Source organism: Fonsecaea pedrosoi, assembly GCF_000835455.1.
Source record: "Fonsecaea pedrosoi CBS 271.37 unplaced genomic scaffold supercont1.2, whole genome shotgun sequence".
Lineage (NCBI taxonomy): Eukaryota > Fungi > Ascomycota > Eurotiomycetes > Chaetothyriales > Herpotrichiellaceae > Fonsecaea > Fonsecaea pedrosoi.
In genome coordinates this window covers 3,721,692-3,737,464 of record NW_013550614.1, presented here as the reverse complement: position 1 = coordinate 3,737,464, position 15,773 = coordinate 3,721,692, and the positions used below count along the sequence as shown (strand labels likewise).

Below are 15,773 nucleotides of genomic sequence, written 5' to 3'. Positions count from 1 at the left end.
GCCTCTAATGAATGTGGGAGATATTAGGATACTGGATGTGCCTCGAAAGAAATATCAAAAAGCTCTCCAAAATTTCGCGAACCTCAAACTGCACAATTTTGCGGAGCGGACCCACCCGTGCCAAGCCTTTCTGTAAAGAGCAAGTGCGGCGAGAAAATCAATGGCGACAAGGTCTTCTATGAGGACGCACCCTGATGATATGGCACGCGACATCTATCCCTTTGCTATCGAATTTCAGCGACCTCATCACTATAATTCTATATGTGCAGCAGCCCATAGTCGCTCGATTTCTGCCTCCGGATCATGTCCATACGCCCACTCGGTCAACACCGGGTCACTCCACTGGTTGGGACTTTCCTTGATCTCTGCATGCTGAAGCTCCGCCTTCATAGCTTCATCACGGGCTCGCTGCACTGGTCCGTCCGGAAGATGTAAGATCAGGCCATGACCAAAACTAGCTTCATAGACTTTCTTGACCCGGGGTTTCCGCGCTTCTTCCCACCTGGATATCGCTGCTGGCAGGTCTTCTATTGATCCGACATGCTTCAACGTGGCAGCTAGTGCAGCAGCATCTTCCACTGCCATTGCAGCCCCCAATGCCATGTACGGTACCATTGCATGAGCTGCGTCGCCTGTGATCAGAAATTTACCTGATGGAGATGACCAGATTTCGGGAATATCGATGCAGTTGATAGGCCAGTCTAGTGTTGAAGTCACCATCTCCAGGAGTCGCCTCAGACTTTATTTGATGGACAGTGGCCTCACAGTCAGCACAATTCGGTTCCAGAACCAAGTGTTATGCTCTAAGAGGGAGACTTACCATGGATCCCATCCTGCATATTGTGCCCTCATCTTCTCTAGCACTTGAGGCATGGTTTGCTCAGGACCCTCATGGTGATTTTGCGGATGGGTGACAACCAAATTAAAACGTTCTCCTCCAGCAATGGCATAGCTCATTACATGTAGGTTATGTCCGACCCTTGATGAAAGTCAGCTAAGTCATGCGTTGCACATTCTGAATATTCCCGCAAATGTCTCGTACCACAAATGGAGATTGGGCTGCTCGGCAATCCACCTGGTCAATGGGTCTGCCCTTATATCAGCAATGGAGATTGTTCCTCGATATGCAGAAAGCCCATGACTCCAAGGCCCTTTGTCTTTGTCGCCATTGAGCTCCCGGCGAGCCAACGACTTCAATCCTACGGGAGTATGTTTCAGTTCACGTGCAGTAGAAATCTGATCTTGGGTCGCTTCTCACCGTCAGCTGCGACAATGAGATCCGCGTGGATCATCTGGCCATCGACAAATGTCACTTCGCCTTTTTTCGTGTCGTACTTCTGCACTCTTTTCGACAAATGCACAGAAACACCCAGTTCAACTGTGCGTTCATGCAAGACTTCATGCAAGTGCGCTCTATGGGTCACATAATACGGCGAGCCAAACCGTTGCTTGATGTCAGGATTGAGCCTGGCTTTGCCAATGACAGAGCCATCCTCCCAGCGTCGCCAAATCAGAGCCGCTGGCTTGACAGACCGCCGTTCAAGCGCAGAACATAAGCCCCAGGAATGGAGAATCCGGGCTGAATTCGGGGGAATCTGGATACCAGCTCCTACCTGCATCAATCCATGAGTTGATAGATCGCATCAACACCTTCGCACAGCGGGACAAAGCCACCAAGACAGATCAGCGCCATGGAGAGCTTACCTCACTCAAAGCAGAAGCCTGTTCATACACGGACACATCATGGCCTGTTTGAGCCAAAGCAATCGCATTCGAGAGTCCCCCAACGCCGGCGCCGATGATGGCCACTTTCAGTTTCACCCATCGATGCTCGTGCGTCCCGTTTGTTCCATTCGTGATCATGGAGTCCGTTCGTCCGTTTGGGATTGCAGCTGCTCCATTCGACAAATTGCTTTTGACCAGCGTCGGCCCTGACCATTCCTTCTCCTTGCGAAGACGTCGGATAAAGTTGTACGATCCTGCTGGATAATCAGGTATCTAAAGGATATTTTTCACCTGTCAGTGTTCCTCAACGTGGAAACAGTGAGCTTGGCCAACGAGACCATGTTCACTTACCTCGATCTTATCCAACTCCACATTCATCTTCGTTCCTCAGTTTCCCTACGTGTGTTGACGTTGGAGTAAGTGATAGCCACTTTCTTCGGCCCTGCTTCTGCACGCCTCCTTTTCGACTTAGAAATATTGCGTGCGTATCATCAGGTCCTGAAGCCGCGTCTGCCCTTCTGCTGATCATGATGCTTTTATACCGACACTCGGATTTCCCCCGATCAAGGCAGAGAGAGGACCCTTTCGTGGCTGCGAACAAAAACGCCAAGTGCAATGACACGAGTTCCCGTGTCAGCAACCTTTCTGGAGCATCCAGTAGGAGCGTTACATGGGCAGATCGTGGACATATACTATGTACCTGCCAAGGTCTGATAGCCCGTAAGATTTTTGGGAGCCGCCCGAAGCGTTGATTACATACACAAACTCTATGCAATTGGTATGGATTCACTTTCTTATGAAGCCAGCCAGCTTTTCCCTGAACAATGCACCAGATCCCACAAATGCCGCCGGTTTTATCTTCCATTTTGGGCAGAGAGGTTAATCTTATCAGCGTCGTCACTCCGGAGCTAATTTTGGTGTTGAGCGGATTCAGAGGACGATAGGTATTATTATTACAACAGGCAACTTACCGTGGGATAATGTTTCATCCTGCTGAGACGAGAAGGCTCGCCACTCTTCGAAGAACGATCAGAGCAAATACTGGCTAACAGCTTCCTGGTCGCAATGAGGCCGTACATACTCGCCCTCTCTGCCTGGCGTCTCTGGTACAGTACACCGCTGGCATTTGTTGCTAGTCTCCCAAGAAAAGAATTTTTACAGCCCGATCAGAGGTTTAAGGCTAAGCAACAAGTCCTGCTGACAACATGAACATATGACAATCTTAGGAACACAATGAGTATGTGTGCGAGTTTGGGACATGTACTGGATCTCTCCTCCGGCTGCCAGCTCGCGGCCGCTCTCCCGCTTCCACTTGCTCCAGGTGTTCCTCATATGCGGGAAGCCCCGTGTCACGCTGTGGCGCCTGACAAGTATCTTCACAGGAGAAGAAGAGAGGACTGCTTATTGAGAGACTGTGTGCGAAGGAGGTGCTCGAAGCGATTTGTCTCTCATTATTCCTGCTGCTCTATCGTTGAGGATGGAAAATGCCGATGTTCAACAGGGAGCTACTCGCTCACCTGTATATTTCCTTTCTCCACCGAACATTCTTTGCCAAGTCGAGTGTTGGTGGTATAGAGGCGGGTCTAGGCAAGCAGGGCAGTAGTTACCTCGTATCCATGGCCATGCCATTGCCGTTCAGACCACAGCCCCAGCTTGCCCTCTGACCTCAGACATACGGACAGCATTGATGGTTTACGATGATCTTCAATATCACCATCTAGTCAGAGCCTCATCTCGAAGACCCAGCTGGCAGTCAATGAGTAGCTCTTCAGCGCCCCTCGATTCACACTATCCCCACGATTCATGTCGTTGGCCTCAGGAGAAGAGGACTTCAGATCCGCAGAATGACAGGAAGACTGCTTTCTGTCGTGACTCTGACACCATTTCCTTCCCTTTATACCTAAACCAAGCCTTGTTCTTGGGGCTTACCACACCACCATTCGTACTTCAACTTCATCATCATTGGTCAAGTCTCTTGATATTTTCCTCCGCAGAGCTCAGGGTTCAGTCGTATCCTCTCAGCAATATTGTCTCTGTCCTCGATTTCCGTTGGTTGAAGAACACCATGGATATACAAACTAACAAAAACCCCAGATCAGAAAACCCCACATTGTGGTCATTCCTGGGGATCTATCGGACGATTGTGTTGTCTGAATTCGATATTCTATGGACTCACTGCGATGTCGGAGGGAATCTGGCATCAATAGGCTTTCCTTTCAGTCACGGACCTATTGGCTCTGCCCATTTGCAACTAACATACGAGGAGTTGCCGGCTCTCTTCCGAACCTTTCTCGCTGCCCATCATGATTCCCCAAGGCGGGTTCCCCAATTTCTAGGCGCATCCTCGGTATATCATCAAAGGTTAATTATCAAGCCTGCCCAAGAATTCCAGTTGGGAGTATATTGTGCTGGTCAAAGAAACATATTGCTGGATATCTAACCATCTGGCCGTCTCAAAGAGTATCCAATTCAAGATGACCACGGGAAACGAGAAGGGATCGGTGAGGTTTTCCCTTTTACTTATATCACGGTATATTTGGCTAACTGTTCTGTTGTATACCAGACTCGCACGGAGACGGATGCGATTGGCTCCATCGAGGTAGCCCTGTCCTTTGAAAGCGATGCGTTGACGAGGACACTCCTGACTTGTTACCCTGTGGCTAGGTCCCTTCTGACAAATACTGGGGTGCTCAAACGCAACGGTTAGCCTCAGCACCCCCTGTTCTTTGTGCTTGTCCTGATGTCAGAGCGGATACATAGCTCATTTCAGAATTTTCGGATCAACCAGGAACGCGATCGCATGCCAACCTCGGTGATCCGTGCCTTTGGTATCATCAAAGGTTCTGCAGCAAAGGTCAATGTGGAGCATAACGCACTGGGTAAGTTGTATCTCGTTCTTTCGTGCCAAGGCTTTGCAGACGGTGATGACCAGGGATGACTGAAGAATGACGATAACAGACGCGAAACTCGGACAAGCCATTCAGCAGGCAGCTGGGGAAGTGGCTTCGCTGGCACTGATAGACCACTTCCCTTTGGTGGTATGGCAAACTGGGTCAGGCACGCAGACCAACATGAACTCCAACGAAGTCATCTCGAATAGAGCCAACGAGATTCTTGGCCATCCGCTCGGTCAGAAGAAACCGGTCCATCCCAACGACCATGTCAACATGTCCGGCTCTTCAAACGATGGGTTTGCAACCGCCATGCATATTGCTGCCGTCCTGGACCTGGAGGACCTGTTACTCCCAGCATTGACTAGCCTCCGCGACATCATGAAGAAGAAGAGCGAGCAATTTGCTCATATCATCAAGATCGGACGGACTCACCTCCAAGATGCCGTGCCACTCTCACTGGGACAGGAATTTTCTGGCTTCGAGAAACAACTCGAGCTGGGAATCCAGCGGGTCGAACAAGGACTCGAAGGTCTCCGCTTTCTGGCCATGGGTGGGACGGCCGTTGGGACAGGTTTGAACACATACAAAGGATTTGACGAGGCCTTTGCGGCTGAAGTCAGTCGGGTCACAGGCAAACGCTTCTTCACGGCACCCAACAAGTTCGAGGCCATTTCCGCGAACGACGCCATTGTCTATGCCTCTGGCGCACTCAACACGGTGGCCTGCTCCCTGTTCAAGATTGCCCAGGATATCCGCTTCGAAGGGAGCGGGCCACGGTGTGGCTTGGGGGAATTGCTCTTACCCGAGAACGAACCAGGCTCGTCTTTCATGCCGGGTAAAGTGAATCCGACACAATGTGAAGCCATGACCATGGTCTGTGCGAAGGTCGTAGCGAACCACGCAGCCATCACTCTGGGAGGTCTGAGCGGACAGTTTCAATTGAACGCGTTCAAGCCCCTCTTGATCTCTGATTTCCTGCACTCGGTGCGAATCTTGAGCGACGCCATGCGCAGTTTTGAAAAGAACCTTTTGGAAGGGCTCCGCGCGGACGAGAGACGCATCAACTACCTGTTGGGACAGAGGTGAGTTTCATATCCATCTCCCCGGTTATCCGGCCTTCACAAGGGTGCCGTTTCTCTGACATACACACAGCCTGATGCTCGTGACGTGCCTTAGCGGGAGACTGGGGTATGACTTGGCCTCAAAGGTCGCGAAGCATGCCTATAAGCACGATCTCACCCTCAAGGCCAGCGCGGTGGAGCTCAACGCTCTGAGCGAAGAAGAATTCGACCTTCTCGTACGGCCTGAGAATATGATTGCTCCGTCATAGTCAACCCGGGACAAGTGCCAAGGCGGGTAGACGTCGAGATTGGTGATAGTAATAGCGCATCTAGAGGAACCGCGGAGTCCATTTCGAAGTATCTTTTCTGGTTTGGGTTTGATCAACTGGTTTGCTGGTTGGTAGGAAACTCGACTATACGAGGTGCATGCGATCTCACAACAACCCAACTGCCAGATTATTTTAGATCGAGGGCGGCGAATGCGGCCGACGAGCTGGGTAAGATCTCGGCGCATGTCCGAGTTTCTAGCCGGCTCACATCTCAATAAACAAATAGAATTCAATGGGGCGACTGGGACAGAACTCTCCACGACATCTGTTATAGGTACTTATATAGTCATTACCCGAGGTAATACCAGGTGCTCTTCCATTATGCTGGGGATACAAGGCCCAAGACGCAATACATCGAACAAAAGACACCCTTTCTTGAAATCGAAAGCTGACTCCAGCAGGCTAAGATGCCACTTACACTTTACACAGTATTTTGGGGTTTCTTAAGCTGTGACTATCAAAAACCATCACAGCCTTGCTACCGAGGATTTCCCCTCTTTCTCATTTCCCAAGATATAGGAGGCCATGAGGCGCAAGACTCAACGACCATCGCCCTCTTCGGGACATAATTGTTGTAGCCGAACAACCTCGGGTCTACATTCCGGACGCGGAACATCTCTCGTCATCTTCGACCTACGCTTTACGATTGACGATCGACAGGGACATGAAATAGGGAGCCATTTATTGCAAAAAGACATCGTTAAGGGGTCCGTTATCACCCATTACCTCCCGCAGGCAGTCAACCATGGTGACCCCCACCGCGGATGGTCTAGCGTCGCGGCATGGCCTTGACGACGCTGCTCTCGGCCAGTATCTCGTGGGAACGCCCTCGATGCCGCCGCTGAAGTTGCCCGTGGTGTCGACAAAGATTGGCTACGGTCAGAGTAATCCGACGTACTATGTCGATGATGCAGCGTAGGTGGTCTCTACGTTCAAAGCTATGGCTCTGTTCGACACAACTAATACGGTGCTTTGTCAGAGGTACCCGACTGATTCTCAGAAAGAAGCCAGCGGGCCAAATCATCAGCAAGGTCGCACATCAGGTTGACCGCGAATATCGCGTGTTGAAAGCCCTGGGGACGGTGGAAGGGTTCCCCGTGCCAAAGGTGTACGCGCTATGTATGGACGATTCTGTCATCGGCACGGCATTTTACGTACGTTATGCCTCTTGCATGATCCGAAAATCTCCTCGTGAAAGCTTTGGCTCGGGCTAACTGGGAATCGAATGCTGGGACAGGTCATGGAGTTTGTCAAGGGGAGGATATTCACCGATTATAGCCTCCCAGAGCTATCGCCCTCGGATCGGCGCAAGGCGTGAGTCGAGCGAAAATCCATCTGTGCCTGTATCGAGTGTCAGGGGCTAACAGCGCGTCTTGTTCGCTAGCTGGTTCTCGCTGGTCGAGACCCTCGCGTGGCTTCATTCCATTGACCCGTTTTCCATCGGCTTGGAAGGGTTCGGCAAGACCACGGGGTTTTACGCGCGGCATTGCAACACCTTTGCGAGGATCGAGGCCGAACAGGCCAAGATCACAGACAGCGAGGGAAAGCCGCTGGGGAGGGCGCACGAGCACTACGATGAAATTCTCGACTACGTGAGGAGGAATCTACCCGGTGACCGCTACGCGATTGTTCACGGGGACTATAAATTCGACAATGTTGTGAGTAATCTGCTCGCCAGACGGCCATCGACAGAGTTATCATTTGCCCTAACATAATAGTGATACAGATCCTCCACCCTACCGAGCCACGAGTCATCGCGATCCTGGACTGGGAACTTTCCACCATTGGACACCCGCTAATGGACGCCGTCTTTATCGTCTCATCTTTCTGGAACGAAAAATACAAGAACACCACCGGCGGCTCTGGTGTCGTTGGCGCCGCACGCTCCTCGACACCTCTCTCCACCGTCAGCGGTGTCCCCAGCGCCGACGAGCTGATAGACCGGTACAGCGAGATCGTCGGGTTTGATCCACGCAAGGAAGGGGGAGGCAAGGACTGGGAAGTCGCCAAGATCTTTCACCATGTCCGTGGGAGCACGATCACGCATGGGATCCAGGCGAGGACGATCCGCGGCCAGGCAAGTAGCGAGTTCAGCCATTTGTATTTCGAGTATACCAAGTCAGGTCTGGACATTGCGTGGAGGATTGTGCAGGAGTTGAAGGCAAGCGAGACGCCGTTGGCGAAGATCTGATGGCACGGCTTGATGTGATGGTCCTTCGTGGGTACCTATATAAAAATTTGAAATGCTTGGTTTCAACCTGCGGAATGGTGGTTGAGTGGGTGGACTTCAACTCGGCCTCTCTCAGCAGAGGGCAAGTTGTGCTCGAGCGGTTTTGTCATAGTTATTATTCGAGAAGAGTTCAAAGCAATGCCTGATAAATAATGCATCGCAACACCTTCTTGATCACTATCGAAAGCAGAGTGGGTTCCGTCCACCCCACAAACTGGGACCCTCCGTCCTAATTCAGCCTCGTCGTTCCGAAAGCGGATTTGTCATTTCCCAGCAAAAATCGTTAAACTTTGGGCTCGGCAGCATCTTCAAACCTCTGTTTGAGGATGAGAAGAACAACCTTCCGATCCTCGAGAATACGACTACGTCTTCTTTTTCCCGAATATATTCCCTTGGCCGTGCTGTATCCGCTAAGCTTGCGGGTTTCCCGAGGTCGCGGCTTGTTCAAACATGGGGAACCCTTGGCGATGGTCACAACCAATCCTTTCATTCTGGACCTGGTGACTCCCACACGTCGTCGCATTCGCTAAACGATCTTGGAGATTGGTAGACACATGTATACACCTCCTTGCACGCACAGATTCTCCAACGGTACCACCATTTACAGTTAACCGACTAGCAGAGGTGGGCATCGGACACCATAGCTCTCCCGTCCTGCTTAATCTGACCCCATTCGTACGGTGTATGTCTCACAGCACGCAACATTGACCACTCACTCGGCCTGAATGATGGCCACATTCGTCAAGACCCTGGATGTTCTTCCCCATTTGGTACCGTCGACTTCGGGTATGTATACAATCGGCATGCCCGAGGCTATCGAAACAGAGATTCTCATCATCAAGACCAACATCAACGGGTTCAACCCCGCCTTTCAAGGAATTCGATAAATGAGAACCTCAAAGCTCAGAGAGAGTCTCTCTTCTGCTCCTTCCAATCTGTCCATAGAGGACGTCGTCTGTCTCTGGGATTGGCCCTCAAAATGCAGAAATACCAGCTCCTGTGCATTATTTTCGTCACTTTTGGCTCCTTCTTCTACGGCTATGACTCTGGTGAAGAGACTCCAAAGATCCCTTGTTGTAGCGTGTCGGTGTACTGACTCTCTCCAGGATGTACAACATCGGTCTTGGGCTATTCGTCCTTCATCGAATACTTCGACCTCAATGCAACGACTATCGGAGCCTTCGGATCTGCCTACTATGGCGGCGGTGCCGTTGGCTGTTTCCTCAATTACTATCTGCCTGACAAGTTTGGACGTCTACGGACCATCCAGGCGTCCTGCGTCCTCGGGTTGATCGGCTCTGCCATGCAAGCTGGGGCGACCAACTTTCCTGTCTTCTGTACCGGACGTGTCATCACTGGCATCGCAACAGGAACCATCTTTTCTGTGTGTCCGACATACGCTTCAGAGATAGCAACCCCAGAGATCAGAGGGCGTGTTGGCTCGCTCTACGCGTTCAACGTCAACTTTGCATACATGCTGACCGAGTGGGTGGGTCTCGGTTTCTACTACATCAAGGGCAACGCCGCATGGCGCACTCTGCTGGGGCTCCAGCTCGCCCCGGCCGCTTTCATGCTGGTTGCCTCGTTCTGGATGCCCTTCTCGCCTCGGTGGCTGATCATGAAGGGACGAGAGGACGAGGCGCTGGAAGTGCTCCGGAAGCTGCACGAGGGCGTCGAGGGATACGAAGAGGACTTTTACGTCAAGGAGTTCCACCAGATCAAGACGCAGTACCAGATCGACAAGGCCAACAAGCTCGGCCTCGTCGCCATCTTCAAGAAAAAGTCGTACCGGAAACGCATGTACCTGATTCTGTTGTTTGTGAGCTTCTGCCAGTTCACCGGCATCATCCCGCTCCAGAACTATCAGGTCACAATCTACACGAAGCTGGGGTTCACCAATGTCTTCAGTCTGATCCTGACAGGTATTTGGGGGACCTTGGGTTGCTTGTCGACGATTACCGCCAGCCAAATTGTCGACAGGCTGGGTCGACGACATCTGATGGTACGTAACTGCACTGCAAACAACTCACACTTATCCAGCGATATCATCAAACTGACACGCACCCAAAAAAAAAAAATAGTTTGTGTCATACAGCTTCATGATCCCCGGGGGCATCCTGCTGGTGGCCCTCTGGGCCAGCTTCGAAGCCACGCACAGCACCAACTTCTCGCTGGGCAAGGCCGTCATCTTCGGCATGTTCTTCTACGGCTTCGGCTACGGCGGCTTCATGAACACCTTCTTCCCCGTCTACTGCACCGAGATCATGCCGACCAACATCCGCGCCACGGGCACCGCGAGTGGCTACGCGCTCTTCAACCTCATCGTCATCATGCTGGTCCAGGTGACACCCATGGCCATCGAGGCCATCAGCTGGAAGTATTTCATGATCTTTGTCATCTGCGACGTCGTCTTCATCGTCATCTTTATCCTGTTTTACCCGGAGACCAAGAATAAGACGTTGGAGGAGATCAGTGCCATCTTTGGCGATGAGGTATGTATAACGACACACACACTCTCTCTCTCTATATATATATATGCAAGGGAATCGTCCCAAGGCGATGACCATACAACAAAGCTAATACCGGGTTCGTTCTAATTCTAGGTCGCCGAGACGCTCGAAGAGGCCGGCCAACATGTCAGCGAAGTCCTGCACGAGCACGAGCATGACCACGAAAAGGCCGCGCATCACGTCGACCACGTCGCCGTCAAGAGTGCGTGAAGGATCGATAACAGAGAGAGAGGGAGAGAGGGAGAGAAGACACACGGCGGGGTGATGCGAGGAGTAGGTCGCAAAGACGCACGAACCTAGTATTTTTGGTAGTAGCTACTACACTACCTAGCCCCTTGGATCTTACCTTGGTCTTGGAGGCTCGGTATGAAGAGGCTGGGACGTGGCGTGATCCGGGAGGATGACCGCGCTCTATGCGGGTATCAGTAGCAGTAGCATTTTGCATTAGTTCCAAGATATGTAGGGTTTCCTGTGTGCGAGAAAGACTTTACCTTCTCGAGAAAATTAACGCTTGATCGGCAAAGCCGTCCTCATACTCGATAGTGGGCCAACCATAATATACTATTCAAGGCTCTTTTTGAGAGAACAGACCGGCCCGCTTAGCCCATCAGATTTCTTGCTGTAGACGCGGTTGACAAGACCCCGTTCGTCCTGTGCCCTTGTGGGAGGAAGAATCTCGATCTCTATCAAATTGCGAACTCTATGGCCCACCATTTTCTCTCTCTCTCTTTCTCCCGTCTTGCTCTTGACAGTACACTGTATGATCCCTTTATAGAAGTTTTCCTTACATCGCAACTTGAGTTGCAACACTATACTCAGTTAGGTAGGTATCATTTGTAAAATGCTCTAAACAGTCCACCACCAAGACTTCTTGGCTGAGGTCTCATATACCAAGAGCAGTACCTCTCTCGACAGCTTCAAGCTGATTCGCCGTGACGAGGAACTTGACGTGCTGTGAACACAGAATGCCTTTAGTGCCTGCACCACCACTGAGACGGCAATGGAGGCAACTTACCTGCGAAAACTCGCGGCATCCTCGACCATTCAGCCATCTCACGTTGGTGTTCAGGAAGATGGTGCAGGGCTGCGAAGCCAGCTGCGTCAAGCGCACGAGCTCGTAAACACCCAACACGTCGGCGGGGTATGCGAACTCGTTGTCCATTTCACCCGCAGCGAATGCATTCGGGTATGTCTCCTCGTTGACTCTCAGCCACTCGGGCGTCAGGAGGTATGGGTTGTCTCTCTCCACGAATTTGTACCGGTACGCGTTGTAGCAGATGGTGATCTGACTGAGGCACGGGAAATACATCAGGATCATCCTGCGGACCGTATCGAACCCGCTGTCCACAGTCCGACCCGACAGGCCGCTGATATCGAGCTCTGTGATCCGATGTCTCAGCGACGACCAGGTCGGTGCGCAGATCTTGGAGAACGCGCGATCATAGTTCTCCTCGTCCCAGACGACCCTCATCCGACCGTTAAATGACCGCCGTTGCGCCTTTCGAGAATCTGCGCGCATCTTTTTGCAGACGAGTCCGAGACCGCCGTAGTCGTGGCCCTGCACCACTATTTCAGATGTCGGCCCGGCTTCATAGTATTGTACTCCTTCGAACGATTCCAGACGCGGACTCATAAAGACCACCACACCGTGCTGTTCCTCGTAAACGAACTCGTAGACCTTGTCCTGGAGTTCCTGGGGCAGCTTGAGGAACGGGAATGGGGCATATAAGGGGGACTGGGAGCGTGGGGAGGATGCACCCCTGTCTCCAGACCAGTCGTCGTCCCAGCTCGGAGTACCATATGCAACGTCGTTCGGTTCACTGGGAAGATCGTCCCATCCTCGACCGAGCCCACCACAACTACCTCGATTCGTCGCGCCATAGGGTCGGAGTTTCGGGTGGGCGACCCAGCACTGGCTCGTGGTGTGGCCGTACTTGCCGCACTGGGGGTGGGTACATCTGATCGGACGTTGGTGAGGATATGATCGATGCTTTCTGGGTGTTCTTGGTGTCATTATGTCTCAGAGCAGAGGCGCCATCGAGTCACCAACGAGGCTGGCAACTAAAAAGAAGGCGACGAATCTTCACCATCCAGTGGTGGGAAAACATCACAGTCGACTCAGTGAACACCCGACCCCCAGAGTGACTAAATAGTATTCCTTATACAAGTGGCAAACACAGAGCAAGTTTGAATATACCGACCCCATAGTTTAGCAAGGGCACCCAAGTTCGTGGTGTCACTGGACATCTCGCGTAGCGAGTTGAAATGCATGTGCCATGTGTGGCAGTGACATGCCCGTGGGTCGTCGGCGAAGAGCGTACACGGCCAACCCACTCCCACAACAGAGCCGTGAGGAGCCTCGGCGTCACCAAGAGAGAGTGACATGCCTCTACGTGTGAATTCTCCGGTTCGACCATTTATGGATTGTGCAGGTTGCAGTGGACGAGCGTTATATGGGTCGGAAGGTTTTCAACAAAAAGTCTAGATCTGTGGATCGGCAAAGTAATTAGATTTGGGAACTTACCAATACGTCGGTATCTCTCTTATCTGCCTCTTGGCCTCGGTTGCTGTGTGAAAGCTTGCATCGGTAATGACTGCCTGTTACTGACTCATGATGGTCTGGCGGTAGGAGCACTATACTTTGCCAACATATTCCGAACCGGCAAGACTTCCAGTGGATTCCGTTGAGGAGGGAACGATATGGTATTCTGTTGCTGGTGCGAACACGGATTCATGTTGCTTGGAATGACTTATGGCTTCGATATCTGATGAGACTGACGAGATCTCTGACGATTGTGACTGTACGGGAGATATGTTTGCGGATAAATCTTGACGTGAGATGTGGATTTCAGATAGAGTTCGCAGATGGCATTGTGCGATGACCATGAGAAGACGAAAAGTCGAGACCCAGAGAAGGAGCTGCGCCAGGATCGTTGCAAGGCATTTTGTCGGCTTTCGATGGCTCGATACTGGGATAATAGTGGATGGCGCTCGAACGTTGTCATTCTTCTCCGCATTGGAAGCTTGGCTAATCGAGAATCACGTAATGCCATGGCGTATGTGGTTGGTTCTTTTTAGTCAGAGGTGTCTCCCATCTGCTGGGCTTCGCTGGATATTTTAGGTAATATGACCTTTCTCGGGTGAAGATGAGGAACCCCCTCTCGTACGAAAGTTTCACAGAATCAGGGAATTGACTACCCCAGTATCAGGGATGTGGAAGACTTGAAGACATAAGGTTGTGAATAGAGGTGATGATCATTTCTCATTTCTATCACAGTGGGAGATCTATCCAAGGGCCCATGATGCTGTTTGCGACATTGTCTGTGGGTTGTTTGCCGGAAAAAGAATAACGGTAAATGGAATGAATGTCTGGAGTCTCGGAAACCAATAGGAAGCTCTATACCAGGGTTGTGGATGCTGAGTAGTGTTCCTGATTCTGTGAATTCGGCCGCTCGAAAGTTAGAACTCGAACCAGCGCTCCAGAGCAGCTTTGACGATGTCCATATCTGGGTTCTCATGCTCATCAACAGCCCAAGCGACAATCCCATCCGGTCGGACCAACAAGGCGCGCAGTCCGCGCGTATCTTGTGCCTTTGTACCAATGTACGAGACTCGAGCGTCATATTTTCCATTGACAAGCAAGTTTTTGAATGCCCCTTCATCTTCAAAATCAATCAAGACTCCCCGGCCGTCTTCTAGCTTTGATCCGAATCTTGAGCCGTCGAGCAGCGCAAAGTCCGGGGCGCTGCAGCCAATGAGCGGGTGTGCGTAAGCCTCGCCATCGCCGAGTTTGTAACGTTGTGAAATGCCCGAGAAGCGCCCCATGAAGAAGTTGGTCCCGTCGGTCGTGTCGATGAGGTCGCGAATAATTCCCTGAACGGCTTGGCCATGGGGATCAGGCTGCAGCACGAGAGCTTGAGCGCGCGTCCAATCAAGCACGCGCATTCCAACAGGGTGACGCTCGCTTTCATACGTGTCGAGCAGTGCTAGGTTTTCTCGAGTGTCGTCAGAGCGGGATTCTCGTCGTATCGTCGCAGCAAGCTTCCAGCCTAGGTTCATAGCGTCGCCCAGCCCCAGGTTCATGCCTTGCCCACCAAGGGGCCCGTGGATGTGAGCTGCATCACCTGCTAGGAGGATGCGCCCTTTGCGATAGCTTGTAGCTTGTTTGCACCGGTCGGTAAACGTGGAGGCGAGATGGACCTGTGTGATTTCGACATCCGTGATTCCTGAAACGCGCTCGAACACGCTCTGGATGTGCTCTTGTCCCACTTCTTCTGTGCGTTCGAAAGCGCCGCCGTCAAAATCCGTCAAATACAGGGTGTCGGGCTCCCTGAAGATGTACAATCCGGCCTTTGTAATGTGGAAGCCCGATTTCAGTCTCTCTGGGTGATCCCAGTCGCACTGAACCACGTAGCCAGTGAACTTGGGTTCCGTCCCAACAAAGTCGAATCCGGCCAACGTGCGAACCACGCTGCGCCCGCCATCGCATCCCACAAGCCACTTTCCACGAAAGATCTGGTCTTTTCCAGCTTCCACGGTGACTGTGGCGTCGTCCTCGGATACAATCCTCGTAACGCCATGATCCCTTAGGATGGTCACATTCAATTGCGCAGCACGCTCCAGCAATACGGTCTCAACACGCTCGATGGTCGTGGGACTGGGCACCAAGCTCGGTCCGGGAAGGTAATATTTCCACCGAGCCATATCCCACTTGTTGGCATTAAGTGAGATACCAGCAAAGTGGCCGCCGAACTGGAAGCCTCCGGTTTTCTGGTAAGACAAGGGCCGCTCTTTGGGACCACAGAGATGGCTGAGGAGTCCTCGGCGATAGAAGCTTTCGAGAGAAGGCGTGTTTATACCGCGGAAGCCCAGAGGCTCACCCTTCCATGGTGATTGAGGGCTAGGATCACGCTCAAGGACCAGCACAGAAGTTCCGGCTAGAGCAAGCTCGCAGGCCAGGAAGAGCCCGATTGGACCTGCACCAACGATGACAACGTCGTAAAGCTCGCTCATGGTCAGGTGTT

The 15,773-nt window shown here is 51.9% G+C and overlaps 6 protein-coding genes across 6 annotated transcripts; 3 read left to right on the top strand and 3 right to left on the bottom strand.

Annotated features, from left to right (window-relative positions):
• Window positions 1–249: 249 nt before the first annotated feature.
• Window positions 250–2,103, bottom strand: Z517_03318 (uncharacterized protein; the record flags this gene model as incomplete). The annotated part of the gene is made up of 6 exons (XM_013432426.1): window positions 250–739; window positions 821–979; window positions 1,043–1,199; window positions 1,259–1,613; window positions 1,705–1,998; window positions 2,077–2,103. 6 exons carry the CDS (start codon window positions 2,101–2,103, stop codon window positions 250–252), a joined length of 1,482 nt encoding a protein of 493 aa, XP_013287880.1.
• Window positions 2,104–4,465: 2,362 nt separating this feature from the next.
• On the top strand, window positions 4,466–5,949 carry Z517_03317 (fumarate hydratase, class II; the record flags this gene model as incomplete). Its single annotated transcript, XM_013432425.1, has 3 exons — window positions 4,466–4,604; window positions 4,684–5,701; window positions 5,772–5,949. The coding sequence occupies 3 exons, from the start codon at window positions 4,466–4,468 to the stop codon at window positions 5,947–5,949; spliced, it is 1,335 nt and encodes a 444-aa protein (XP_013287879.1).
• An 805-nt stretch (window positions 5,950–6,754) lies between these two features.
• Window positions 6,755–8,200, top strand: Z517_03316 (uncharacterized protein; the record flags this gene model as incomplete). The annotated part of the gene is made up of 5 exons (XM_013432424.1): window positions 6,755–6,924; window positions 6,989–7,163; window positions 7,247–7,323; window positions 7,394–7,667; window positions 7,736–8,200. 5 exons carry the CDS (start codon window positions 6,755–6,757, stop codon window positions 8,198–8,200), a joined length of 1,161 nt encoding a protein of 386 aa, XP_013287878.1.
• A 1,018-nt stretch (window positions 8,201–9,218) lies between these two features.
• On the top strand, window positions 9,219–10,959 carry Z517_03315 (uncharacterized protein; the record flags this gene model as incomplete). Its single annotated transcript, XM_013432423.1, has 4 exons — window positions 9,219–9,288; window positions 9,346–10,241; window positions 10,321–10,731; window positions 10,843–10,959. The coding sequence occupies 4 exons, from the start codon at window positions 9,219–9,221 to the stop codon at window positions 10,957–10,959; spliced, it is 1,494 nt and encodes a 497-aa protein (XP_013287877.1).
• A 673-nt stretch (window positions 10,960–11,632) lies between these two features.
• Z517_03314 (uncharacterized protein) lies at window positions 11,633–12,763 on the bottom strand (the record flags this gene model as incomplete). Its single annotated transcript, XM_013432422.1, has 2 exons — window positions 11,633–11,701; window positions 11,765–12,763. 2 exons carry the CDS (start codon window positions 12,761–12,763, stop codon window positions 11,633–11,635), a joined length of 1,068 nt encoding a protein of 355 aa, XP_013287876.1.
• A 1,445-nt stretch (window positions 12,764–14,208) lies between these two features.
• Window positions 14,209–15,762, bottom strand: Z517_03313 (uncharacterized protein; the record flags this gene model as incomplete). The annotated part of the gene is made up of 1 exon (XM_013432421.1): window positions 14,209–15,762. One exon carries the CDS (start codon window positions 15,760–15,762, stop codon window positions 14,209–14,211), a length of 1,554 nt encoding a protein of 517 aa, XP_013287875.1.
• Window positions 15,763–15,773: the final 11 nt, after the last annotated feature.